Source organism: Genypterus blacodes, unplaced genomic scaffold (assembly GCF_046128005.1).
Source record: "Genypterus blacodes isolate CSIRO-AG114 ecotype Tasmania unplaced genomic scaffold, CSIRO-AGI_Gbla_v1 ptg000181l_1, whole genome shotgun sequence".
Taxonomy (NCBI): Eukaryota; Metazoa; Chordata; class Actinopteri; order Ophidiiformes; family Ophidiidae; genus Genypterus; species Genypterus blacodes.
This window is the reverse complement of record NW_027466982.1, coordinates 147,501-173,023: the sequence shown is the minus strand read 5'-3', so window position 1 is coordinate 173,023 and position 25,523 is coordinate 147,501. Positions and strand designations below refer to the sequence as shown.

Here is a 25,523-nt window from a genome sequence, read left to right as displayed (position 1 = left end):
AAGTGATTTGATCCACAGTTGACCTGACATCGGATGAAACGAGTTTTAAATTGTTTTATTTTATTTTTATGACTGAATCACTTCCGTCTCCTCTGTGTTGACTCTTTAGCTTGACTCTGCTCCTGGTAACAGCTAAACTAAACAGACGCATCCTGTCCACACACTGGGTTGCCAGGTTCGTTCCTTTAGTCCCCCAAATACACACTTGAGAATCAACAAGAAATGTAAACAACAATGTTCCTGAAAATTACGACCTGGCAACCCGCTAGATTCATAATGATATTATGTAATAAAGCCAAGAACCCGAATATTATTGTATTTTAGAAAAGGAAAAGATCGAGAGGGGCAGAGGGACGAGAGAAACACGGAGCGACAGATTTCAGGCCGTGAAGCAAACATATCTGTGGTGTTACACTGCTGCCACCTGCAGGACACACACACACACACACACACACACACACTCCTTTTTGTGCCTTTTCTCTCCTGACCTTTGACCCATTTCTTTATCTCTAAATGGAGGAAGGAGGAGGAAGGAGGAGGTGACACAAAGATTGTTGCTAGGTAACAAATCAGAGTGTAAATATTTATTTTATTGTTTTCCAGGTTACAAAATCATTTGGACGGATCCCAAAGTTTATCACTGAGAGCAGGCACTACTGATCAGCTGACCGTCGCCACGGAAACCCCCTTTGCTCCAGAATAAGTGAGGTCAAGAAAATAATGTTTCAAGCAAAAATACTTTTTAATATTGTTAAATATTTCTTCATTTATTGTGAAGACGACCCAAAGCTTCATTTCCACTTATTTACACAATGAAGAGGTGTGACCTCTGACCTCTGACCCCAGTCATCACAAAGACCTGAAAAACAACAAGAAATCAAACCAGCCAGGACCCCACAGAGCGTCCAGCCGGCAGAGCGTCCAGCCCCAGAGCGTCCAGCCCCCAGAGCTTCCTAAAGCAGAGCGTCCAGCCTCCAGAGCGTCCAGCCTCCAGAGCGCCCTCAGACAGAGCGTCCAGCCCCCAGCGAGGGCGAGGTCATGCGTAGCCGCACTTGTGCAGCTTGAGGTTGCGCTGGTCGGAGTATCTCTTGCCACACTTGTCACAGATGTACTGCTTCCCTCCTGCGTGCACGTGGCGTTTGTGCGTGCGGAGGTGACTTCCCTGGCTGAAGGTTTTGCCGCAGACTTCACAGGCGTACGGCTTCTCGCCCGTGTGGACGCGCAGGTGAAGCTTCAGGCTGTTGGCGTTGTTGAACTTCTTCTCACAGACGCTGCAGGCGAAGGGCCGCGCCTCCGAGTGCGTGCGTCCGTGGGAGATCAGACTGCTCTGCTGGCTGAACGTCTTGCCGCACTGCTGGCAGCAGAACGGACGCTCGCCCGTGTGGATCCGTCGGTGGATCTTCAGGTTGACCGCTTGGCGAAAGCTCTTCCCGCAGAGGTCGCAGCTGAAGGGCCGGGCGCCCGTGTGGATCCTCAGGTGGTTCTTCAGGTTGACGGCGTGGCGGAAGCTCTTGGCGCACTGCTCGCACTTGAAGGGCTTCTGCCCGGTGTGGATGAGCTCGTGGGCCTTCAGAGTGACGGCTCGGGTGAAGCCTTTACCGCAGACGGCGCAGACGAAGATCTTCTCTCCCGAGTGCACGTGGGCGTGGCGATGCAGGTTCTGCAGCAGGTTGAAGCGCCGGCCGCACTGCTCGCAGCCGTACGGCTTCTCGCCCGTGTGGATGATGGCGTGCGTCTTCAGGTGCGTCTGCTTGGCGAATCTCTTGCCGCACTGCGGGCACTGGTACGGCCGCTCGCCGGTGTGCGTGCGCTCGTGGGCCTGCAGGCTCTGCTTCTGGCAGAAGGACTTCCCGCAGGCGGCGCACGCGAACGGCTTCTCGCCCGTGTGGATACGGTAGTGAGACTTCAGGTTGCTCTGAGAGGTGAAGGACTTCCCGCAGGCCGTGCACACAAAGTACTTCCAGGTGACGCTCTGCAGCACGAACTCAGGCCTGCCGGAGACCTGCAGCTCAGGGTCAGAGGTCACCGGCTCAGAGGCTTCGGCTGCAGCTCCTGACAGGAAGAGGAAAGGAAACGGCTTTAAAGTGAGCGAGAACAGAAAGAGACGCTCCTGATGCTCCACTCACGCTGGGCGATGGCTCCCAGGTCGATGTTCCCATGTTCATCTTTAACCGTCAGCGCCAGGACGAAGGGCGCTTCCTGCTCGCTGCCCTCCTCTTCGGGCCTGTTGGTCTGCTGACACACACGCACACACACACACACACACACACACAGTCATGAGCTGGAGGCACAGAGAGCAGGTGTGGAGCAGAGAGCAGGACCTGGAGCTGGTACCTGAAGGGGGGCCCTGGAGGCCTGGGGGCTCGGGGCTCTGGCTCCATACGAGTGTTCAGCTTCTGCTTCACAGAGCACAGAGGGGAGTTAGTGTGAGGCTGACAGAAGGACCCCAGGGACCTGCAGGGGCACTGGGTCATCACACATAAACACTTTGAGCTCAGAGGGGTCAGAGGTCAGCGGGTCCGGGTGGGCGGAGCCTGTGTACGCACCTACTCCGGCGTGGCTCAGGATGTTGAGGACGCTGGTCTGAGGCTTCCTGCGTCCTCGGCCGCTCCTCTGCTCGCCGTCCGGCCCGCTGTCCTCCACCATGTTCAGGATCCGGCCCAGAGCTTCGTTCCCCAGAGTCTCCATGACCGAGGCGAACAGGGTCTGAGGGACACGGGGTCAAAGGTCAAAGGGGATGAAAACACTCAACAAGTCCCACCCTAGTATGACGTCATGTCTGTAAACACAGTGACAGGACGTTTCCCTGCATGATTGTAGCGTTATGAGCTCTGGTGACGTCACAGCCTGACGCGCTCACCATCTTGTCCCGCAGCCGCTCGCCCCCCCTCTCCGCTGGGACCTCCGGGCTCGGCTGGAGACTCGGTTTGTCCTCCAGCAGCCTCGCGAGCTCCGCCACCGCGGAGTGAACCAGAGCCTCCATGACGGAAGCGAGCTGCGTGTGGAGCGGAGCCGAGCCGCTCACGGTGCCGCTCATGGTTCCGTTCAGCGCCGCGGCCCGGTGTCGTGTCTGCCTCTGTGTGTGTGTGTGTGTGTGTGTGTGTGTGTGAGAGAGAGAGAGAGAGAGAGAGAGAGAGAGAGAGAGAGAGAAAGAGTCAAGCTGAGCTCATGTTAGCAGGCTTACAACAAACTGAGCACAGAGGAAACGCTGCTTCAACTTCCGGGGTTACCCGGAAATAGTTACAGTTTAATATTTGTTTATCGCGAGCGATTAAAAGTACAAAAGTCAAAATTCACATTCCACAATAAGTGAAGATATAAGGAAATAAATATGCAAAGAAAACAATATAAAGGTTTAAAGGTCTCATACTTATAATGTGACATTAATATAGAAGAAGAAGAAGAAAAAACTACAGCAGGGACACAACTGAGTTTATATCAATATGATGAGGGGGTCACGTGTGTGTGTGTGTGTGTGTGTGTGTGTGTGTGTGTATGTCCATTTTGTTGTGATTAATTTGATTGTTCTGCTCTGTGCAGCTGTGAAACCAAAATGGTGGCTTAAGTTATTAAACTGAGCAGCGAGGATTAAAGAAGATAAAGAAGATCAAACAAAGCTGATACATCAAAGCCTCTCCCTCCCCCCCTCTCTCCCTCTGTCTCTCTCTCTCTCTCTATCAGTCTGTCTCCTCTCACTCTCCCCTCTCACTCACTCTCCTCTCACTCTCTCTCTCTGGATGGTCCCTGGCCCTTCCTCCTCTTCCTCCTCTTCCTCCCGTGTTGCCGGGTCACGGCATGCATCGTCACCATGGGTTTCATGGAGTTTTACCTGGAGATCGACCCGGTCACCCTGAACCTCATCATCCTGGTAGCCAGTTATGTCATCTTGCTCCTGGTCTTCCTCATTTCCTGCATCCTGTACGACTGCCGGGGCAAAGACCCGAGCAAGGAGGACGCGCCCGAGGCACCGCCGCCGCCCAGCCAGTCGCCCATCCGTCTGGTGGTCATGCAAAACTCACCCGCCTCGCCACGCTGTCGTCCCGACGAGGCGTCCGCCGGCCCGACCCCTGACCTGAGCCGGGACAGAGAGAAGAGGAGCACGCTGGTCTGAGGAAGAGGAGGAGAGAAGAGAGAGGTGCTGTTTGTGATGGATGTTAAGCTCCTGTGGATGAAGAGGAAGAGGAAGAGCTGCTGAAGGCGCCACACAGCAAGTAAGCAGCTGTTCAATGAAACTAAGTGTATGACTCTGATGACCTCTGACCTCGCTCACAGATGATTGACAGTGGTGACATCACATTTCTGAACAGTGACTGCATTTAGGCTCAGAACTTATCAGTCGACCTCTGTGTCCAAACAGACTGATCCATATAAGGGAAACAGGCTCACAGCTGGGGACCAAACCGGCCCTGCTACACCGCCGAGCTCACTGAGGTCAAACAGCCCAATAGGTTTCTGAGGCTTTGCTGTGATGTCAAACTTTTCTATGCACACAAATGAACAAGATGGATCTGAAGGTCTGTGGGCGGGGCCTTTAAGTGCCACGCCCCCAAACCACACAAACAACTCTCATCTCAACCATCACAGTCATCACACTCTTCCTCACTCTGTGAGCAGCTGGAGGACAGATGAAGGTGCTGCCCCCCCCCCCCCTTATTAATGTAATGAATGGAGCAGATGATCACTGAGAGAGAGAGAGAGAGTGAGAGAGAGAGAGAGAGAGAGAGATAATCCTCTCATCACTGTGGCAGCTGTGACATCATGGTGACTGACAGAGAGCAACGCTCACAAATCCTCTTACATAAACACACACACACACACACACACATGTATCTTTTTCCCCTTTATATTTCTCTCTGTCTGTGGGTTTCATCACTTAAACTGTGTGATCATTGTTTCCTGTCACAGCTGTCTGATTGCTAAACTACAACAATAAATGTTGATGATGTTGAGTTAATTTGAGTGTTGTCACTTAAGATAGACCCCTGACCTTTGACCCTGTCAGGTGAAGGGAAGCTCCTCATTTCTGACATGCTGCAGCTTTCGTAGTTGTAATCGGTATAATAATGAATTATATTACGACCACCTTTATTTTGAAAAACAGATGTGACAAGTAGATGTCGTTGGGGCTTTTATTATGAAAAGCAGATATCCAAATTAGCTTATTTTCGGTGAATTGATACGTTTCCGCTCGAGGATGAATTGAAAAACAATTTATAAAAGTTATATTTTGGCGTTATCTCGTTAACATTTTTCAAGGTAACTCTTGTCAAATATATGTTCATACAGGATCATATATGTTCATACATGTTGTTATATGTTCATTTACTTCAGTACTTTAGAAGTATAACAGAATATTTCGCAGTTTTAACTCCGGAATAGTTTTTGGTTTTGCCGTTGGAGCGCGGACGATAGGGTCAAAGGTCACAACAGCAACCCGGAACAACAACAAGGGAACCAAGGCGGCGCCGTTGAAGATGAGGCCGCTTCTCCTCCTCCGCAGGGCCGCTGTGCCCCTCACGACGGCCCCCCTCACGGCCGCCCCCCTCGGCCTGATCCTGATCCTGCTCCGCCCGGCCTGCTCCTCCGGGCCGCCCCCGGACATTCCCACCATCGCCCCGTATTTCGGGACTAAGACCCGGTACGAGGAGGTGAACGTGCGGCTGCAGCGCGACGCTCTGTCCGTGAACGCGTCCGCGCTCAGAGCCCCGCGGGCGGAGCGCTGCGTCCCGGTGCATCTCACCGCCGTCATCCGCCACGGGAGCCGCTACCCGACCGCCAAGAACATCCGCAGGATCCACAAGCTGGCTGATCTGGTCCGGACCGAAGCGTCCAGAGGGCCCGGGGACGAGCTGAGGCGCTGGGACATGTGGTACACCGAGGACATGGACGGTAAGGACCGGACGAGCCGCACACAAGGGCCGGGCTGACGGGGTGACGGTACGCTTGTGCTTCCTGTCCCAGGTCAGCTGGTGGACAAGGGCCGGGACGACCTGCGGCTCCTGGCGCGACGCCTGGCCGCCATGTTTCCCTCGCTGCTGTCAGAGGAGAACGGGAGGCGGCGGCAGATCCGCCTTGACAGCAGCTCCAAGCACCGCTGCGTCAGCAGCGTGGAGGCGTTCCAGCAGGGCCTGCACCAGAGCTGGGGGGTCAAGGGTCAGACACACACACACACCTCACAGGGGGACAACACTCAAATGCAGAAGCAAGGAATCATGGGATGTAACATGACCTCATTCAGGACTTGTCTCTCTGCCTGTCTCTCTCTCTCTCTCTCAGATGTTCAGTACAGCCATCAAGTGAATGATGAGCTGATGCGTTTCTTTGAGCGTTGCCGTGGTTACGTAGAAGGTGTAGAGAACAACCGCACAGCGCTGGTGGAGGAGGAGAAGTTCAAGTGGGGGGAGGAGATGGAGGGAGTGAGGAGGAGGATGGCAGAACGTCTGGGCCTTCCTCACCACCGCCTCACCCCAGGTCTCACTCACACACACACACTCATACACACTCATACATGCTCACACACGCTCACACTCTCTCTCTCCTGTAGACCTGGTGGAGGCGGCCTTCATCTTGTGTTCATACGAGCTCTCCATCAGGTCCCTTCACTCCCCCTGGTGCTTCCTGTTTGATGAGGACGACGCCAAAGTAAGACATCATTACATCATTACATCATCATCATTCCAGTGTTGCTGATGGCTGACAGACTGTGACCTCCAGCAGAGGGCATGGCCATGTGAGGAGTTGTTGTTGTTGTTGTTGTTGTTGTTGTTTAGGTTCTGGAGTATAAGTCTGACCTGAAGCAGTACTGGAAGAGGTCTCATGGTCACGTGATCAGCAGTCTGTCCAGCTGTCCTCTCTTCCATCACATCTTCAGGACCCTGGACCGGGCAGGACGACCTCGCAGGTGCCTGCATGACACACAACACACACACACACACACACACACACACACACACACACACACACACACACACGCTACACACACGCTACACACACGCTACACACACGCTACACACACACACGCTACACACACACACACACACACTACACACACACACGCTACACACACACGCTACACACACACGCTACACACACACGCTACACACACACAGCCACACACACACACACACACACACACACACACAGCCACACACACACACACACACAGCCACACACACACACAGCCCCACACACACAGCCCCACACACACACACACACACACACACACACACACACACACACACACACACACACACACACAAAGGATACATGCTGTGTTGGTCATGAGCTAACTCTCCTTTGAGCAGGACAGAGGAGGCTCCACCTGAGCCCGCCTCCATCCTGGTGGGTCACGGCGAGACGCTCCTCCCCCTCCTCTCCCTGCTGGGACTCTACAAAGACCAGACTCCGCCCACAGCTCAAAACTACAACACACAGCACAGTATGAGGCGTTACCAACACTCCTACAACACACACCTACAACACACCGACCCACCTCCTAACAGGTGCTTTCCTGTCTTAGGTCGGAGTTTCCGGACGAGCCGGATCGTCCCGTACGCCGCTAACCTTCTGTTCGTCCTGTACGACTGCCAGCGAGGTCCCAGGCTGCAGATGCTCCTCAACGAGACGCCGGTTCAGTTCCCGGGGCTGGACGGTCAGGACGCCCCTCTGTACCGCGACGTGCGGGCAAACTACCGCCACCTGCTGGACGGCTGCGACTTCTATAAGGAATGTGAGGTGAAACCTGGGGGCCGTGGACCCAACACGGAGCTCTGAATGCTGATCAGAGGACAGAAGGGAATCATCTTTGACAATCTAACTCTTACAATCATAAAGAGCCAAATCTTCCTCCATGATGATGATGATGATGATGAAGAACAGGCTTCATGTGTTTACAGGAAAAACTTCACAACAGAGTGAGAAAGTGAAGCCCAGTGAGCTGTGAGGTCCTGACCCCTGCTGTGACTGCAGGGGGCGCTGTCATCTTACTTACACCTGGGCTCCATTTTATAAATTCTATTTAATTTTCTCAATGAAATGTGACTTAGTGGTGACCTTTAACCCTTTCACTGTACCCAGGGGTTTGATTGTTTGGGTGGGTTTGTTTTGCTCAGGAGGATTCTGGAGCTTTGTAATTTATTCTGGTGTTTCTGGTGATGAACTCTTCAGGGTCACATCTGCCAAAGTGTGCTGGGGGGAAACGGGTTCTGGTTCTGTGCTCATTCCACTTCCTGTGGGTTTATACCTGAGGGTTGGAAGCCAAAGCTTTGTTTTAAATTATTACAACTGAATTAAAGGTTTTTCACATTTGAAACATGAGTCTCTAGTTTTTCCTGAGTTGACCTGGGTTCAGTGATGAAGCTGCGGCTCCAGTGATGAAGCTGCGGCTCCGGTGATGAAGCTGCGGCTCCAGTGATGAAGCTGCGGCTCCGGTGATGAAGCTGCGGCTCCAGTGATGAAGCTGCGGCTCCGGTGATGAAGCTGCGGGTTCGGTGATGAAGCTGCGGCTCCAGTGATGAAGCTGCGGCTCCGGTGATGAAGCTGCGGGTTCGGTGATGAAGCTGCGGCTCCGGTGATGAAGCTGCGGCTCCGGTGATGAAGCTGCGGCTCCGGTGATGAAGCTGCGGCTCCGGTGATGAAGCTGCGGCTCCGGTGATGAAGCTGCGGCTCCGGTGATGAAGCTGCGGGTTCAGTGATGAAGCTGTGGGTTCAGTGCCCCCTGGTGGAGTAGAAGGGTCATCACACTGGGGTCATCTTCACTCGGCTGTACCTTCACACAGCAGAAGCCTCGCGTCCATCCAGTCACAGCCATGCACACAATGGTGAATCAGCTGCTCTTCATCATCATCATCAGGTTTGGATCCATGAGGTCTGGAGGAACATCTGGGCCCCAGCTGCTCCACCAGGCTCTAACTGCAGCATCGCTCCTCTGACAGACACTGTGAACTTCATTACATCATCCAACAGCCATTACATCATCTGTTGCTATGAAGCTCAACAGACAGGAAGTAGTGCAGCTCAGAGACAATGATCAACCTGTTTGTTCTTCATGCATGTTTATTATGGACAGTATGATTATGAAGCTGAGAACAGAACGACCCGCTGCCTTACAGGCTTTAAACGTTTCCATGACTATGACTAGAGATAGAGACACACACACACACACACCCACACACACACACACCCACCCACCCACACACCCACACACACCCACACACACACACACCCACCCACCCACACACCCACACACACCCACACACCCACACACACACACACACACACCCACACACCCACACACACACACACACCCACACACACACACACACACACACAGTGTGTGTGTGTGTTCAGTAAGCTTCAGTTTGTCCTGTAAACTTTAAATGAGGTTTATTTACAGAGCAGCATGCAAAAGAAACATGGCACACGGCTGAGTGTCTACAGCCACAAAGACATAAAAGGGGGTATTTACAGGCTCCCAGGGGTCCGGGGGTCCAGGGGTCCGTCCCGTGTGTGTGTGTGTGTGTGTGTGTGTGTTCAGTCCAGAGCTGCGTGCATCAGAACACTCGGGTGTCCAGCTGTTTTGGATTTCTTCATCTTGCCGATGGCTTTCTGCAGGTCAGACTGCTGGATGGGACGGATGAAGTCTTCTGAGGGACTGACAGAGAGACGGGGGGGTTAGAGAGAGACTCTCCAGCTGGACATCAGGCAGGTGAGGACATGAAGACATGAAGACATTGGTACCTTTCCCTCTGTGTGTGGACGAAGTCTCGGACGCAGAGCAGCGCAGCGTCGCGGCACATCTCTCTGAGGTCGCTGCCAGAGAACCCGTCTGTGTCCTTAGCAACGTCCTCCAGGTCCACAGAGTCCACCTGCATGGAGGGAGAGACGGAGAGACAGACAGTGAGACAGACGGAGAGACAGACGCTTCTCCTCCAGGAGGCAGAAGGAGCGAGGAAGCTGAAGGTGGAGACTCACGCTCTCGTTCTCCAGGATGAGTTTCAGGATCTGCTCTCTCTGCTTCACGCTCTGCACACACACACACACACACACATTACAACAATGACCACTGGACCCCACTCAGTGTATGTGTCTGTGTGTCTGTGTGTGTGTGTCTGTGTGTGTGTGTGTGTGTGTGTGTGTGTGTGTGTGTGTGTGTGTGTGTGTGTGTGTGTGTGTGTGTGTGTGTGCATACAGGCTGGTTGATGTGGAAGCGTGTGGGCATCCTCCTGAGGATAGCAGAGTCCAGATCCTGAGGACGATTGGTGGCTCCCATGATGATGACCTGAGACCACAGAGACACAGAGAGGAGGACATGAGGACATGAGGACACACGGGGGCAGGCGTGTGGTGAGCAGGCGTGTGGTGAGCAGGCGTGTGGTGAGCAGGCGTGTTACCTGGCAGTGGTGGTCCGTGTCCAGTCCGTCCCACAGGCTCATGAACTGGGCCTTCATCATGGCCGTGGCCTCGTGATCTGAACTGGAGCGACTCCTCAGGAACGAGTCTGACAAACACATGACAACGTAAACTTACACACACACACACACACAAACACACATCTGCAACCAGCACGTCTGCTGGTCAAAGGACGGTACTGCACTCTGACAGATCAATAAACAGGCAACAACAAGCAACCTGAGCCAGTACAGCCCTGTGTGTGTGTGTGTGTGTGTGTGTGTGTGTGTGTGTGTGTGTGTGTGTGTGTGTGTCACACCTATCTCATCGATGAAGATGATGGAGGGCTGCAGCTTGAGAGCCAATGAGAAGACGGCAGCAGCGAGCTTCTGTGACTCTCCGTACCACTTGTCGGTCAGCGTGCTGGGCTGCAGGTTGATGAAGCGGAACCCGGCTTCCTTGGCCGTCGCCTTGGCGATGAGCGTCTTCCCACAGCCGGGCGGCCCGTACAGCAGCACGCCTGTTACCGTGGTGACAGGGTTGGATTACAGTCTGCATCTCATCCGCTCAAACCAAAGTTGAACTGAGTTCTATAAGCAGCGTGAGGACGACACAGCACCGCCCTCTGCTGGCTCTAACGCCTCACTGCAGTTTGAGCTACAACAAGTTTCTACATGACGCTTCTCTGACAGCACAGCTCAGGTTCCTCTGCTCCCCTAACCCTGACTCTGTATGAACCCAGGTCCTGACCTTTGGGGGGCTGCAGCAGCTTGGACCCGTGGAACAGATGTCTCTTATGGACGGGCAGGATGACCGTCTCCTTCAGCTCTGTGATCACCTCGTCCAGACCAGCGATGTCCCTCCATCTGATCTACAGACACAGCTGACAGCTCATCACAGAGACAGATAGAGAGTGTGTGTGTGTGTGTGTGTGTGTGAGTGTGAGTGTGAGTGTGTACCTGCATGCTCAGTGGGTCCACCAGGTGAGCGGCGATGCTCATCTCATATTCTGACAGTTTGACGTTTTTCACTCCGATCTGACGCATCAGCTTCTCCGCCTGAGACAGACAGACAGGAAGGCAGACAGACGGGCAGGCAGACAGACAGGTAGATGATTAAGTGTCAGACTGCAGCTGAGGGGTTAATGTTGACCTCCTAGTGGCAGCAGAGGAAATTGAATCATGATAATAATAATAATCATCTGAATGCTGCTGCACTCAGAAGAAAGGTCAAACCCTCTTAGTCACAGGTCAGATGAATTGAGACCTCATTAGAAGATGACTGAAGTCTTTAGGGTTTGTTTTCTGTTACCATAGAGACGTGTGTGTTTGTGTGTGAGACTGACTTGTTTCTGAGCCTCCATCTTCTGCTTCCTGGTGGGGTCGATGGCGTCCACCATCCACTTGATGGTGAAGTAGGTCACGGCCCCGAAGATGGTGAGACGGAACAGCAGGCCTAGGACCTCGTTACGGCCCAGGGGGCGGGCCAGGTTCTCAGCAGGAAGCTCCTTCAGCACCATGGTCACACTGAAAGCAAACAGAGCTGAGGATGAGACTGGAGCGCCTCCTGGGGGCGAGCAGGCCTCACTGCACCTGAGCGTGACTCTGTGCAGGGAGCTACAAACACACATGAACATCTGATAAAGGTTCAGCTCAGCTCTCACTCGATGACTGAGCTTCACATCTAACCGGTGACTGGATGACTAGACGAGCCACCGAGTCAAACTAAACTCCTCTCTCTAACATGTTTGGTTGTGTTTAAGCTAAACTTCCCTAAGCGCTTCTGTTGTGTTTTGCTCCCACGACTCTTGCGGACCCCTGCAGGTCCCGGGACCGTCGCTTGGGCCCCCTCCCGTCCTATCACAGTGCTATTAACCCAAAGTTTCTCTCTGACAGCGGGCTAGCTGCGCTTAGCTTCCGGCTAGCTGCGGTTAGCTTTAGTTTGACCTTCCAGGCTCTGCGGCTAAAACAGCGCCTCTCCTGGCCGACAGACTCCGGGGAACAGGAGGTCAGAGGCCGACTGAGCTTCACACAAACACGGTTAACATGGAGTAAAAGAGGGAAAAGAGTTTAATTCCGTTCATGAAGCTGCGGAACACTCACCTCGTCACGAACAGCGGCAGCGACACTTCCGGCTTCGTGCTTCTCTTCTTCGCGGTGAGAGTGACGGAGACAGACGCGTCATGTCGCCCCCTGCTGACTCACAACATGAATGGAGCAAAACTGAGTTAGACGGTTAGCTGCGCTGCGCTGTGCTGCGCTGTGCCCTCCGTCCTGCAGGTGTCGCTGCTGTCATTACAAGCACTGAATATGTACAAGTTACGAACGAAACGAAAAATAATAAAGAACACAAAGACGGTGAATTATTTTATTGGAACGTTTAAATAATGTGCTGAAACAAAAATATTTTCAGCTGCTGTTAATTAAACAGATAAATGTTCCTAATGTTATAGAGTTTGATCTTAAATGTGATTTTCAGGTTGACAAATTAAAACCGGAAGCTCGAGACTCATGAACACACCAACATCTGGAAGAACACATCCGGTCAATAACTGTCAAGAACGAGCAGGGACAGGTGATCAAAGGACAAAGACAAGTAATCATGTGTGATTAATTTACCCATGATGCCATTTTCTGACTGAGGAAATAAAAAAAAAAAAAAGATGCATCTGAACATTACATGACATCCAATCAAATAATCAATAAACAATCAAATAAAAGCTCCACCCAACTTTACTGTGAGCAGAACACAAAACAACAACGAGGCTTAGATTAAATGTTGATCATAATAACTGAGGCTCTTGTGATATTGAATAAACAGCTCTATATAGTTCCATCTTAATTCTGTGAATTAAATCCTACGCTCTATATTAAATATTACTATTGTATCTCATTTGAGTTCTCTCTCTTTACTGATGTGCCCTGTATGTCGTTTGTTGCCTTGAGAATTACCACGCTTCATTTTCATACCGGAAGCAGATGAACTGTTTCCGGGTGACCCACTGGTTTTCGTTAGCGCAGCAGCACGCGACACAACAAAACTTTTACAAGATCAACAAAGTTAAATTTTTTACGTCTGGTACCGAATCGCTTAGGACACAGTGACGCAATGGGACCGGTAAGTACCGAAATGACCCGAAACGCGTGAACGCGGCTTCAGTCACACGCTACAGAATTCATGATCTGAAATCATGTCGGCAGATCTGAATGAAGATCTGACTGAAGAATACACTGAGCCTCATTTATAAAGCTAATAGGACCGGAAACCACGTTTTAGTCTTATTTTCTCATCACGTGTTTACAGTCACGAAGCTGCACGCGCTCACGAGCACGTTCACACTTTACGTTCATATACTTAACATGTCCTTACATGTGTGCTTCATGTGTCCATACATGTGTCCTTACATGTGTGCTTCATGTCTCCTTACATGTGTGCTTCATGTGTCCTTACATGTGTGCTTCATGTGTCCTTACATGTGTGCTTCATGTGTCCTTACATGTGTGTTCATGTGTCCTTACATGTGTCCTAACATGTGTGCTTCATGTGTCCTTACATGTGTCCTCACATGTGTCCTCACATGTGTCCTTCCATGTGTCCTTACATGTAAAGTAAAACATGTTATAGATAGAGTTGATCAGATTCCTATCATGTATTGATCAGTAAGCAGCCTAACATCGTCTGGTTGATCTCGTCCCTCAGCCACGCTCCAAGAAGAGGAAGCCGACGTTCCGGCGTCTGCTGAAGACGAGCGACCTGAAGCTGGAGAACAAGATGAAGAACCGGCAGATGAAGCAGCAGAACGCAGACAAGAAGCACAGGAAGGAGCAGAAGAAGCTGAGACAGGCGGTGAAGGACACGGTGCTGAGTAAGCCACGCCCACTGGAGACCTACAGGAAGACGCCAGGTGAGTGGGTTGACTGATAAGAAGTGAGCCTGTCAAGACAGGGTCTTAGGATGGAGGTGCTGAGAACTCCTGAGGTCTTTGAAGGCAGCGCAGTCAGAATGTTTAAAGTGTAAATGTGTGCAGAGGAAGAGGCGGAGGAAGAGGAGTTTCTGGAGAGCCTTCCCACAGACATGATGGAGGAAGAGGACCTGCAGCAGATGAGCCACATGGCCGGCAAGGCCTCCTTCATCACCAGGGACCTGTCGGCATGGTAACAGACACACACACGCACACGCACACACGCACACGCACACACACACACACTAGTGCATTCAGTGACGGAGGTTTGTGTGTTGTGTCTCAGTGGGCCGGTGCACGGCGCCAAGAAGAGAAGGTCGGAGGTCGTGCGGAGCTACGAGAAGGTTCCCAGGAAGATGGCCAAGACGGAGGAGAAGGAGGTGATTCACCTGCTGCCAATCAAAGACAAGACGGGCATCATCCCTCAGAGGCTGGAGAGAGGTCAGAGGTCACAGCCGCCTGGCTGATTTCCCAGAATGCCCTGTGTGCTGCAGATGTTGACCTTCTGCTCTTTGTCACTTCCCGTGTGTGTTTGCAGTCATCACAAAGCCAGACGAAGAAGAGGAGGAAGAGGAGGATGCCACTGAGCAGGAGCAGTTGTACATTGGTGAGTGACCTTTGACCTCAGCGGCTGCTTCCTCATTGAAGTGTGTGTAGTGATGTAATGTGTGGTCCTCAGCAGAGGCGGAGCTAGAGAGCAGCGCTCCGCTCTCAGCAGAGGAGATGGAGGAGCTGAGGGTCCAGAAGCTGAGCGAGGCCAAGCTCCGCATCGCCGGCCTGAGCTCGGCCGTCATCTCCGCCCCCGTCACCAGCGTAAGCTAGCACCATCGTTAGCCTTTAGCTTAGCATGACCGAAGCGCTAGCCTAGCTTAGCACAGCGGTTCTGTGTGTGTGTGTCAGATACGGCGTGTGAAGGAGCTGCGGGCCATGCTGATGGAGTCGGACCCCTGCGTCGCCGTGACGATCAGGAAGCTGGTGATGGTTTCTCTGATGGAGATCTTCAAAGACATCGCCCCCACCTACAGGATACGACCTTTGACCTCAGAGGAAAAGGCAACCAAGGTATGACCCAAACAAAAACAAACCAAACCAAACACACCCAAACACAAACCAAGCGCACCCTAACAGTGAGCCGGTGTTTGTTGTGTTCAGGTGAAGAAGGAAACTCAGCAGCTGAGAGAGTTTGAAGAGGGACTGCTGAGTCAGTACAAGTTCTACCTGGAGGACCTGGAGCAGATCATCAAAGGTACAGAGCACTGACAGAGAGAGACACACACACGCACACGCACGCACACACACACAGAGACACACACACAGAGACACACACACAGAGACACACACACAGAAACACACACAAAGTGACACACACATACACAGAGGCAGGAGTGACCTTTATGTCCCTCCCCCCCCTCCAGACTGGAAGCAGCAGAAGAAGAAGCGCAGTCAGGCGGTGGGTCTTCAGTCGTACAGCGGTCTGGCTGAGGTCGCCGTGCGCTGCCTGTGTGAGCTGCTGCTCGCTCTGCCTCACTTCAACTTCCACAACAACATCATCGTCACACTCGTTCCTCTGATGAACGACCGTGCCAAGAAGGTGTGTGTGTGTGTGTGTGTGTGTGTGTGTGTGTGTGTGTGTGTGTGTGTGTGTGTGTGTGTGTGTGTGTGTGTGTGTGTGTGTGTGTGTGTCATGGTACCTCCTGTGTGTGGCTGCGCTGGTTGCTCATGTTGCCGTGGTGATGCAGGTGTCGTCCATGTGCTGCGAGGCGTTCAGGAAGCTGTTTCAGCAGGACAGAGTGGGCGGAGCCGCGCTGGCGGCCGTGCGCGTCATCTCAGGCCTCGTCAAGAGCCTCAACTACAACGTCCAGCCTGAGGTAACAAACAAACGCACCCAGATGCAAGCTAAGCACCGCCCCGCACAGGACACACCCAAACTAATGCACCCCCCCCCCCAGGTGCTGAGGACCCTGCTGAGTCTGAGGATCAAGGAAGTGGAGATGAAGAAGGACATCGAGGACACAGCGCCCAAGAAGAAGTTCATGAACAACAAAGAGAGGAGGAAGAATCTGTCCAGGATGCAGAGGAAGGTGCGTTTGTTTACCTTTGTTTGGACCTTCATGGACATAAGTTCACTTCTTCTTCTGCTTGGTTCTTGGACATAAACCTGTGTGTGTGTGTGTGTGTGTGTGTGTGTGTGTGTGTGTGCAGTGGAAGAAGGCTGAGGAGAAGCTGGAGAAGGAGCTGCTGGAGGCCGACGCCTCTGAGAACAAAGAGCAGAAGATCAAACTGGTGAGTCACAGATCAGACAAGCTGAAGGTGTGTGTGTGTGTGTGTGTGAAGTGATGAAGATGACCAAACGCTCCTCCTCTTCCTCCTGCAGCACACAGACACTCTGAACATCGTCTTCCTCATCTACTTCAGGATCCTGAAGAAAGCTCAGAAATCTGTGCTGCTCCCTGCTGTGCTGGAGGGCCTGGCAAAGTACACACACACACACACACACACACACACACACACAGTCGTACTGCTGTCAGTCTGTGTTTGTGATGACTGTGATGTCACTTCCTGTCAGTTTTGCTCATCTCATCAACCTGGAGTTCTTTGATGATCTGCTGGCTGTGCTGCAGAGCCTCATCCAATCAGGAGTGAGTCACTTAGCCACGCCCCTAAACAACTTACACCTGACGGGATGTGATTGATTACCTGATGGATTGATTTTCTTGTTGTCGTCCTCAGGATCTGACAAACAGAGAGAGTCTGCACTGCATCCAGACGGTGTTCACCATCCTGTCAGGCCAAGGTGTGTGTGTGTGTGTGTGTACAGGTGTGTGTGTACAGGTGTGTGTGTGTGTGTGTGTGTGTGTGGGTACAGGTGTGTGTGTGTGTGTGTGTACAGGTGTGTGTGTACAGGTGTGTGTGTGTGTGTGTGGGTACAGGTGTGTGTGTGTGTGTGTGTGTGTACAGGTGTGTGTGTGTGTACAGGTGTGTGTGTGTGTACATGTGTGTGTGTGTGTGTGTGTACAGGTGTGTGTGTGTGTGTACAGGTGTGTGTGTGTGTACAGGTGTGTGTGTGTGTGAAAAGGTGTGCGTGCGTGTACAGGTGTGTGTGTGTGTGTGTACACAGGTGTGTGTATACAGGTGTGTGTGTGTGTGTGTACAGGTGTGTGTGTGTGTGTGCGTGTGCGTGTGTGTGTGTCTCTCCTGACGGTGTGTGTGTGTGTGTGTGTGTGTGTGTGTCCTCCAGGTGACGTCCTGACCGTGGACCCTCTGAACTTTTACTCTGAGCTTTATAAAATGCTGCCCCGGCTCCACGCAGGTCAGCGTCTCTACTTCCTGTTTCACAAATGAGTGATGTCATAGCTTGATTGTTGCATTATGTTTACGTGAACACAAACAGGAAGTCAAAGTGACAGGATGTGAAAGAGTCAAACCAGATGAAAGCTTTGATGTTTTAGTTTGAAATGTGATTCTGACTCGACTTCCTGTCCACACTGACCTTTACCTCAGGGGCGCCAAACGATGACATCATGATTGTGCTGCGGTGCGTGGACGCCATGCTGACGCGGCGCAGGAAGCAGGTGACCATCCAGAGGGCCATGGCCTTCATCAAGCGTCTGAGCACCCTCAGTGTGCACACGCTGCCCAACGCCAGCGTGGGAGCGCTCGCCGCCACACGGGCCGCCATGCACGTGAGTCGCCTTCCCCCAAAGCAGGACGTAACCAGGCAACCAGGCTCCGTCTGACTGTGTGTGTGTGTGTGTGTGTGTGTGTGTGTGTGTGTGTGTGTGTTAGGCCTTCCCTAAGTCTGACCTCCTCCTGGACAACGAGGTTCAGGGCAGTGGATTTTACCTCCCAGAGGTCGACGAGCCCGAACACTGCAACGCACAAAACACTGCACTGTGGGAGCTACACACTCTGCAGGTACACACACACACACACACACCCTGCAGGTACACAGACACAGACACACACACACTCTGCAGGTACACACACACACTTACTGTGCAGGTCCACAGAGTAACCCTGTGTGTGTGTGTGTGTGTGTGTTTGTGTGTGTGTGTGTGTGTGTGTGTGTGTGTGTGTGTGTGTGTGTGTTGCAGAGACATTACCACCCGGTGGTTCGGCGGTTTGCAGTCCATCTGTGTCACGGAGCTCAGAGTGAAGGATCAACAGCACTCAGTGTGCAGCTGAGCCGCAGGTACGCACACACACACACACACACACACACACACACACACACAGACCAACCAATGGGTGAGCTTCACTGACCTCACACACACTTCCTCCTCAGGTCCCCGCTCCAGCTGTTCAATGACTACTGTGTGAAAGACATGACCTTTAACCCCCCAGTGTCCGCACCCAGCACGAAGAAGAAGGTACACACACACACACACACACACACACACACACACACACACACACACACACACACACACATTCATTGAGTCATTGTTTCCCATGGATAAACTGTTCTGTGTGTGTGTGTGTGTGTGTGTCAGGATCGTTTTGTGGCAGGAGCGACGCTGCTGGACGCTGAGCTGCAGAGCCGAGCGCACGCCATTCTGACTGCCAGCGAGGAGGAGGCGGAGCTAGACTTCAGCACAGCACACTCACACACACATTGTAAAGATGCCGTGACACATGTGGACCAACACACACACTGAAGAGGAGTTAGTGTGTGTCCGCTGTCTTAGTTGAAGCCTTTGTGCTCACACACACACACACACACACACACACACACACACACACACACACACACACACACACACACACACACACACACACACACACACACGGTCACAGTTTTGTTAAGTTGTTAATGAACCTTGTAAAGAATAAAAACATTTAAATCTGTTTGTGTTTCTAAGTTCAGACTCTATCAGGGATCCTTAGATTGAACCCTAAAGGTCACGGCTCCGCCCACAGGCCGACCACCAGGGGGCGCAGCTGAACTCAGGGTAACACTCAGGTGGAGGATCTGACCCTGGAGCCACAGCGCCCCCTGGTGGCTGCGGCGGATCATGCTGTGTGTGTGTGTGTGTGTGTGTGTGTGTGTGTGTGTTATACCTGCACACTCACTTCCTCATTAGCGAACCATCAGGCGTTTTGTCTCCTAACTGCCTTCAGTCTGCAACCTGATCCAGGTGGACTCAGTTCAGACGTGTTCATGGATCCATGAGGTCCATCAGAGACCTGAAGAGAAGAAGAAGAAGAAGAAGAAGAAGAAGAACATCTACACACTGACAGATGATGAAGATCTTCACATTGAGTCAAACTGCTGGTGTATCGTGACGCCTTCAGCATTCCAGAACACACACTGATGGAATCCCCCCCCCCCCCCCCCCCCCCCCCCTCCATCAACACCTATTGTCCCCTCCTCCTCCTCTCACCTTTCCTCTTCGTCCTCCAGCTGCTCTGTTAAAGACCTGAAGCTCAGTGACCTGATGAACGCTCGTTACTTATTTAAAGACACTTTGTGTGTGTGTGTGGGGGCGGAGGCAACACACAAAGCACACACACTCCTTACTGAGTGTGTGTGTGTGTGTGTGTGTGTGTGTGTGTCGGTGGGTGGGTCACTTGAGTGTTTGTGGCTCTGGGAGACCTGCAGAACCCTGAGGCCCCCCAGACATGCAGACTTTCACCTGAGACGCCCGGTAAGTTACACTGAAACCAGCGCTCACAGGGCGCACACACACACACACACACACACACACACACACAGCCGTTTAGCAGCTAAAGAGGAACTTTCCCTGCTGTGTAGATCTGACCTGCAGATTAAAGTTTTTGTGTTGCATGAGGTTCATCCAGCGTGTGAGGGGTTAATATGATCATGTTTGTGTTGATGTAAGTATTTCCAGTTCCACGGTGACGGCTCAGATGATTGACTGAGATCAGTTACAGAAAGAGTGAAGCTCCTCTGGATCTAAACTGGATTTATATTTATCTTTATCTTTCTGATCATGTGATCTGTGTTTGTTTATAAAGGCATGATGCAGCAGCTTTGACTCCCTCAGTCTTTACTCCTCCTCTCTTCACAGCTGTCACTCACCTGTCATGCTTCTCATTCTGTTGCTTGGCAGCCCAACGTTATTATTTTATTGATGAAGTCCACATGTTTGAAGTTTCAGGCTGTAGATCAAAGTGACAGCATGTCGCCTCTGAAGTCCCGTGGGAGAACGAGCGGCAGCAAGCAGAAAGAAGAGACGGCGAAGAGAGGAAGTCATCAGAGGAACGGACGGCCCAGAGACAAACAGAAGGGCAGAGGGAGTTCAACCACAGCAGAGAGCGAGGAGGCGGGAGAGAGCAGGACCAGGAGGAGGAACAAGAAAGATCCAAACAAACACAAAGGAGAAGGACGCAAGGAAAGGAAGGAAAGGAAGGAGCCCACGACAGACGGCAGGTCACAGCCTCAGGATGAGAACGGAAACGGAATCAAAGAAAATAAATCCAACAAACCGGCACCTTCTCCAAAAACAAGAAGAAGAAGAAGAAGAAGAAGAGACGCAGGCAGGGTCACCAAGCAACCAGCCAGGAAGGAGGAGGAGCCAGGAAGCTCAGAGGAGGAGACAGGAGAGGACACCAGTAAGGAGGAGGAGAAGGAGGAGGAGGAGGAGGAGCTGGGTGGCAGTGAAGAGCCAGCGGAGAGGCAGGGGAGTGATGAAGAGGAGGAGGAGGCGGAGGAGGAGGAGGAGGAATCCGACACCCAAACCAATCTCGAACAGACCGCAGACGAGGAGTCGGACAAACACCTGTCGGACGAAGCCAAACCAGGGAGCGACCCTGAGGAAGAAGCATCCAGCGAGGAAGAGGAGGCACGTGGAAAGGAAGCTGAAGCATCCGAGGCTGCCGTCAGCGATGAAGACCAGGACAAGCAGGTGACTCCGCCTCCCTCCAAGCCAGAGCAGGGGTCCAAACACAAGATGATGAAGAAGACGAAGGCAGAGAAGCAGGCGGAGAAAGCAGAGAAGAAGAAAGCAAAGGCAGAGAAGAAGAAGGCAGAGAAGGAGGCCAAACAGAAGGCCAAGGAGGAGAAGAAGAAGAAAGCTAAGGCCCTGAAAGACCTGGAGCCAGCAAAAGGCAAGACCAAGAAAGGAATGGTCACCAAGGAGGCGGAGCCAGAGGAGGAGGAGGAGGAGGAGGAGGAGGAGCAAGATCAAGGGGAAGAAGAGCAAGAAGAAGAAGAAGAAGCAGAAGAAGAAGAAGAAGCCATGGTGACCAAAGCCACCAAAGGAGAAAACAGGTTAAGGCTTCTGAAAGGCAAAGTGCTGGCGTCTGAGACAGGAAGTGGTGTCAAAGGTCAGAGGCAGAGGTTGCTCCTGGGTAAGGTCAGCATGGCGTCTCTGCGCTTCAGAAAGGGAAAGACGCTCTCAAAGGAGGAAACATCAGAGCGGCCTCAGGCGGTCCAGGCAGCAGAGGAGGCTCCCAGCAGACCCCAGGACTCTGTGAGGGCGGCGAGGAAAGGAGCCACGGCGCTGCGCCGCGTCTCCGGCTGGCTGCAGCAGAAGATGCCTACAGGCTTCCGTCTCAGGAGGAAGATCTCTGCCTGGACCACAGTCATCGGCGTCACTCGCTGGCTCTCACTGCGGGCGCTGAAACAGAAAGAGACCGCCAGGAAACCCAAGGGCAACCTCCTGAAACACAGCATGGCCATGAGAGCAGCCAGCAAAACCAGCCTGGCCAGTAAGAGGAGCAGGAGAGCCAGGGAGGAGAGAGAGGAGAGAGGGGAGAGGGAGGAAGAGGAGGCAGCTACAGGACAGGACAGGGAGGTGGAGGCCAAATACGCTGTGGTGCTGCCCAGGATGAACAAACTGGCCAAGGCAAAGGCCGCCCAGGCAGCATCTGGACCTTCTGGATCTACAGGAGGAACCTCTGAGCCTAAACCACCGAGACCAGGGGCCAGGCTGGTACTTCCTGTCAAACCAGACCTCAGCATACTCAAATCCATCAAGACCCCCAGACGAGGAGGCCCGGGGCCCAGTGTAGAGGCAGCAGAGAGGGGCCCCGGGTCAGGCCCGGACACGGCAGCGCCCGCAGGACCCTCCGGTACAGGGAGCAGAACCAGGGCTGCCTCAGACCACCAAGAGGGAGCTGGTCTTCTCCAGGCCGCCAAAGGGAAGCTGGGTTCTGCTCAGGTCAGTCTGACCCGGCTCAACCTCTCCGGGGGAACCAGGGCGGCTGGACCGGCTCGGACCGAGGGGCCGGAACCGGGCAGGGAAGCCGCAAATGGGACTCCCGGGTCCTCCGCAGAGCCCCTGGCAGCCAGAGAGGGGGGGGCAGGGGTGTCGGGGGTCCGGTCCTTGTTTGAAGAAGACGCAGACAGGGAGGTGGCCCAGCTGATGGGGGAGGTGGGGCTCTACACCGTCGGCCCCCCAGAGGTGCACTGGGCTGTGAACCCTCGTATGAGCGGAGACCCTCAGGTAGGAGGAGCCTCACACACACACACACACACACACACACACACACACCAGGAGAGGGGGGGGGGGGGGCTCAGTAACACTCTGAACCTGATGTGGTCCTGATGTGGTCAGGACTGGCTGCGGGCTGAGAACCTGCTGCCCCACCAGACGGTGGAGAAGCTGAAGTGGACCGGCTATGAAGACCAGGGCCGAGCCAGGACAGGCCCCGCCCACAATGGCAGGGGCCCCTGGGAGTCGGAGGACCCCACCCAGGAAATGCTGGAGAGTCGACTTATGAGCACACAGGTAACTCTACAGCGCCCCCTGGAGACCGCAGTGCTCACTACACACACCAGGCTGAGTCGCTGTGTGTGTGTGTGTGTGTGTGTGTGTGTGTGTGTGTGTGTGTGTGTGTGTGTGTGTTTGTGTGTGTGTGTGTCTCAGATCAGCCTCATGTAGATTCAGTCAGGAGCTTCAGATGGAGAGACAGTTTTGATATTTGATATTTCCCCGTTCCCCACTTTGCCCTGTGAGCCTGCACCCTAACACGCTGAGCTGTGGCGTGTGTGAGGTGGGCGTGTCCACAGCTGTACTCCATCACTTGTAGCCTGAGGACATAAAGCTGCTGCTGGTTTATTTATTTGCTATTCTGTGCGACACAATGAATACAGACGAGATGCAGAGGATCGGCTGTCACGCCGCCGCACAGACAGGAAGTAGATTGGTTACCTTCAGAGGAAAGGTTATGAGAGCGTTAACAAAACGTACCTGAACGCATCACTGCCTCTGAAGCTTCACTGGCTTGGGAATCTGATGCCATATTAGCGTGAAGACAAGATGGAGGCAGAGGTGTGAAGGTGAGGTGAGGAAGAGGAGCTGAGCCACGCCCCCAGACTCTGAGCACGCCATGGTGACGCCCTTCTGTCTGGGTCCATCAGGTGGTGATGCCAGGAAGCGGGCGAGCGGTGGAGGTGGACGAGGTGGAGGACCTGTCCCAGCTGGAGTGAGTACACACACACACACACACACACACACACACACACACACACACACACACACACACACACACAGACTCTGAGATGTTTGTGAGTGAGTGTGTGTGTGTCCCTGTGTGTGTGTTCCTCAGAGAAGTGTGTGAGAGCTCTGTGCTCCTCAACCTGAAGAAGAGGTTCCACCGCCTCTGCATCTACGTAAGCTTCTTCCTCCTCTCCTCTTCAACCCAGCTCCACATGTGTTCATGATGACATCACACCGGCTGCTTCTCTGTTTCCAGACGTACATAGGAAACATGCTGCTGTCCATTAACCCCTTCAAGCCCCTGAACATCTACACAGAGAGCCTGCGGCGGCGGTACCAGGGCAGAGAGCAGCAGAGGAACTCCCCGTGAGACTCTTCCTCCTCCTCTGCTCCACCTTCACTCTGCACCGCTGCACCTCCACCTGTCTGACTCTGTGTTTGTGATGCAGACACCTGTACGCCGTGGCAGACGGCGCCTTCAGCTGCTCGCAGGCCTCCGCCCAGGAGCAGTGCATCATCATCAGGTACTTCCTGTCCCTTCCTGTCACTTCCTGTCTCTAGCAGCTTCCTTCCCCTGTGGTCCAGGCTGATGCTCCGCCTCTCTCCTCTGCAGCGGTCAAAGTGGTTCAGGTAAGACTGAAGCCACCAAGCTCATCATCCACTACCTCAGCTCCTCCTACCAGGCCGGCAGCAGCCACCTGAGACAGGTAGGCCCCTGTCTCACACACACACACACACACACACACACACACACACACACACACACACACAGGAGGATCTTCTGCCTCCACATGTTGATGAAAGTAAAGTAAAGTAAAGTAAAGTGAAGCTGCAGCCAGTCGAGCCCTCTGTCGTTCCTCTGGCGCCCTCCTCTGGTCAAACAGCTGTACTGCATTAGTAGATCATCTCACAGGGCCGCTCCTTCTCTCTCTCTCTGTGTTGGGGGGCCCCAGCCCATGGAGGTCTTTCCCATCCTGGAGAGCTTCGGGAACGCCAAGACGATCCTCAACAACAACTCCAGCCGCTTTGGCAAGTACCTGCACATCCACATCCTCCAGTGAGTCCACCTGCCCACCGCCCCTCTGTCCACTCTGCCTCTCCCCTCTGTCCACTCTGCTCTCCCCTCTGTCCACTCTGCTCTCCCTCTCCTGTCTGTGTGGACTCAGGTGTCTCACTCTGTCCTTGGTCCACAGTGGGGCTGTGGTCGGGACCTCCTTGTCTAAATATCTCCTGGAGAAGTCCAGGATTGTGTTTCAGGTGAGGACATTAGAGGAGCAGACAGTGGAGGAGGTGTGATCATCTCCATCTCCATCTGTGCTCTAATCTTCCTCTTCCTCTTCCTCTGTGGTGCTTCTGCCCCCTGCAGGCCACGGAGGAGAGGAACTATCACGTCTTCTACGAGCTGCTGGCAGGACTGAACGACTGGGACAAGCAGGATCTCTACCTGCAGGGCGCAGAGACGTACTACTACCTGAACCAGGTACTCTTCCTCCTCCTCTTCCTCATATTCACTCTGTGCCGGCGGTCTCTTATGCGTCTTCCTTCCGTCTGAGGGGGGCGCCTGTGAGCTGACGGGGAAGCGGGACAAGAGGGACTTCCTGCTGCTGCTCCAGAGCCTGGAGAGCGTCGGGCTCCACGCCGAGCAGATCTCCACCGTGTGGGCGGTCCTCTCCTCCATCCTGCAGCTGGGCAACATCTGCTTCAGCTCCTACGAGGTGTGTGTGTGTGTGTGTGTGTGTGTGTGTGTGTGTGTGTGTGTGTGTGTG

General features: G+C 53.3%; 6 protein-coding genes across 10 annotated transcripts in view; 4 read left to right on the top strand and 2 right to left on the bottom strand.

Annotated features, from left to right (window-relative positions):
• Window positions 1–569: 569 nt before the first annotated feature.
• On the bottom strand, window positions 570–3,243 carry LOC143014109 (uncharacterized). 4 transcript variants are annotated; one of them, XM_076167897.1, is made up of 5 exons: window positions 2,861–3,243; window positions 2,547–2,706; window positions 2,335–2,399; window positions 2,127–2,235; window positions 570–2,052 (listed from the first exon to the last, which is right to left on the bottom strand). In XM_076167897.1, the coding sequence occupies exons 1-5, from the start codon at window positions 3,035–3,037 to the stop codon at window positions 1,037–1,039; spliced, it is 1,527 nt and encodes a 508-aa protein (XP_076024012.1). In that variant the 5' UTR covers window positions 3,038–3,243; the 3' UTR covers window positions 570–1,036. The 4 variants fall into 4 exon arrangements, with proteins under 4 accessions (XP_076024012.1, XP_076024014.1, XP_076024013.1 ...); XM_076167899.1 differs by having other exon boundaries at window positions 2,127–2,232; XM_076167898.1 differs by having other exon boundaries at window positions 2,335–2,396.
• Window positions 3,244–3,808: 565 nt separating this feature from the next.
• smim36 (small integral membrane protein 36) lies at window positions 3,809–4,161 on the top strand. The gene has a single exon (XM_076167932.1). It carries the CDS (start codon window positions 3,809–3,811, stop codon window positions 4,109–4,111), a length of 303 nt encoding a protein of 100 aa, XP_076024047.1. The 3' UTR covers window positions 4,112–4,161.
• Window positions 4,162–5,421: 1,260 nt separating this feature from the next.
• On the top strand, window positions 5,422–8,311 carry LOC143014136 (multiple inositol polyphosphate phosphatase 1-like). Its single transcript, XM_076167929.1, has 7 exons — window positions 5,422–5,889; window positions 5,962–6,153; window positions 6,277–6,471; window positions 6,545–6,642; window positions 6,771–6,901; window positions 7,305–7,438; window positions 7,520–8,311. Exons 1-7 carry the CDS (start codon window positions 5,475–5,477, stop codon window positions 7,771–7,773), a joined length of 1,419 nt encoding a protein of 472 aa, XP_076024044.1. The 5' UTR covers window positions 5,422–5,474; the 3' UTR covers window positions 7,774–8,311.
• Window positions 8,312–9,503: 1,192 nt separating this feature from the next.
• Window positions 9,504–12,564, bottom strand: atad1b (ATPase family AAA domain containing 1b). Its single transcript, XM_076167931.1, has 10 exons — window positions 12,492–12,564; window positions 11,735–11,915; window positions 11,349–11,447; window positions 11,140–11,260; window positions 10,709–10,909; window positions 10,392–10,498; window positions 10,190–10,279; window positions 9,973–10,023; window positions 9,739–9,866; window positions 9,504–9,652 (listed from the first exon to the last, which is right to left on the bottom strand). The coding sequence occupies exons 2-10, from the start codon at window positions 11,906–11,908 to the stop codon at window positions 9,532–9,534; spliced, it is 1,092 nt and encodes a 363-aa protein (XP_076024046.1). The 5' UTR covers window positions 11,909–11,915; window positions 12,492–12,564; the 3' UTR covers window positions 9,504–9,531.
• An 809-nt stretch (window positions 12,565–13,373) lies between these two features.
• noc3l (NOC3-like DNA replication regulator) lies at window positions 13,374–19,192 on the top strand. Of its 2 annotated transcripts, none has more exons than XM_076167934.1 (21): window positions 13,374–13,506; window positions 14,089–14,293; window positions 14,417–14,543; window positions 14,637–14,791; window positions 14,889–14,957; window positions 15,033–15,163; window positions 15,251–15,412; window positions 15,503–15,596; window positions 15,766–15,941; window positions 16,090–16,218; window positions 16,300–16,431; window positions 16,553–16,633; window positions 16,725–16,825; window positions 16,917–16,989; window positions 17,081–17,144; window positions 17,589–17,660; window positions 17,852–18,033; window positions 18,137–18,265; window positions 18,445–18,542; window positions 18,636–18,720; window positions 18,844–19,192. In XM_076167934.1, exons 1-21 carry the CDS (start codon window positions 13,498–13,500, stop codon window positions 19,006–19,008), a joined length of 2,439 nt encoding a protein of 812 aa, XP_076024049.1. In that variant the 5' UTR covers window positions 13,374–13,497; the 3' UTR covers window positions 19,009–19,192. The 2 variants fall into 2 exon arrangements, with proteins under 2 accessions (XP_076024049.1, XP_076024048.1); XM_076167933.1 differs by having other exon boundaries at window positions 15,030–15,163.
• Window positions 19,193–21,438: 2,246 nt separating this feature from the next.
• myo15b (myosin XVB) overlaps window positions 21,439–25,523 on the top strand; it is a 19,859-nt gene continuing 15,774 nt past the window's right edge. Inside the window, exons 1-12 of the mRNA XM_076167918.1 lie at window positions 21,439–21,549; window positions 21,763–22,761; window positions 22,873–23,046; window positions 23,679–23,743; window positions 23,867–23,930; window positions 24,014–24,123; window positions 24,207–24,281; window positions 24,371–24,464; window positions 24,711–24,814; window positions 24,951–25,014; window positions 25,124–25,237; window positions 25,311–25,472. Coding sequence (XP_076024033.1) covers window positions 21,439–21,549; window positions 21,763–22,761; window positions 22,873–23,046; window positions 23,679–23,743; window positions 23,867–23,930; window positions 24,014–24,123; window positions 24,207–24,281; window positions 24,371–24,464; window positions 24,711–24,814; window positions 24,951–25,014; window positions 25,124–25,237; window positions 25,311–25,472 — 2,136 coding nt within the window. The remainder of the gene's footprint in view (window positions 21,550–21,762; window positions 22,762–22,872; window positions 23,047–23,678; window positions 23,744–23,866; window positions 23,931–24,013; window positions 24,124–24,206; window positions 24,282–24,370; window positions 24,465–24,710; window positions 24,815–24,950; window positions 25,015–25,123; window positions 25,238–25,310; window positions 25,473–25,523) is intronic.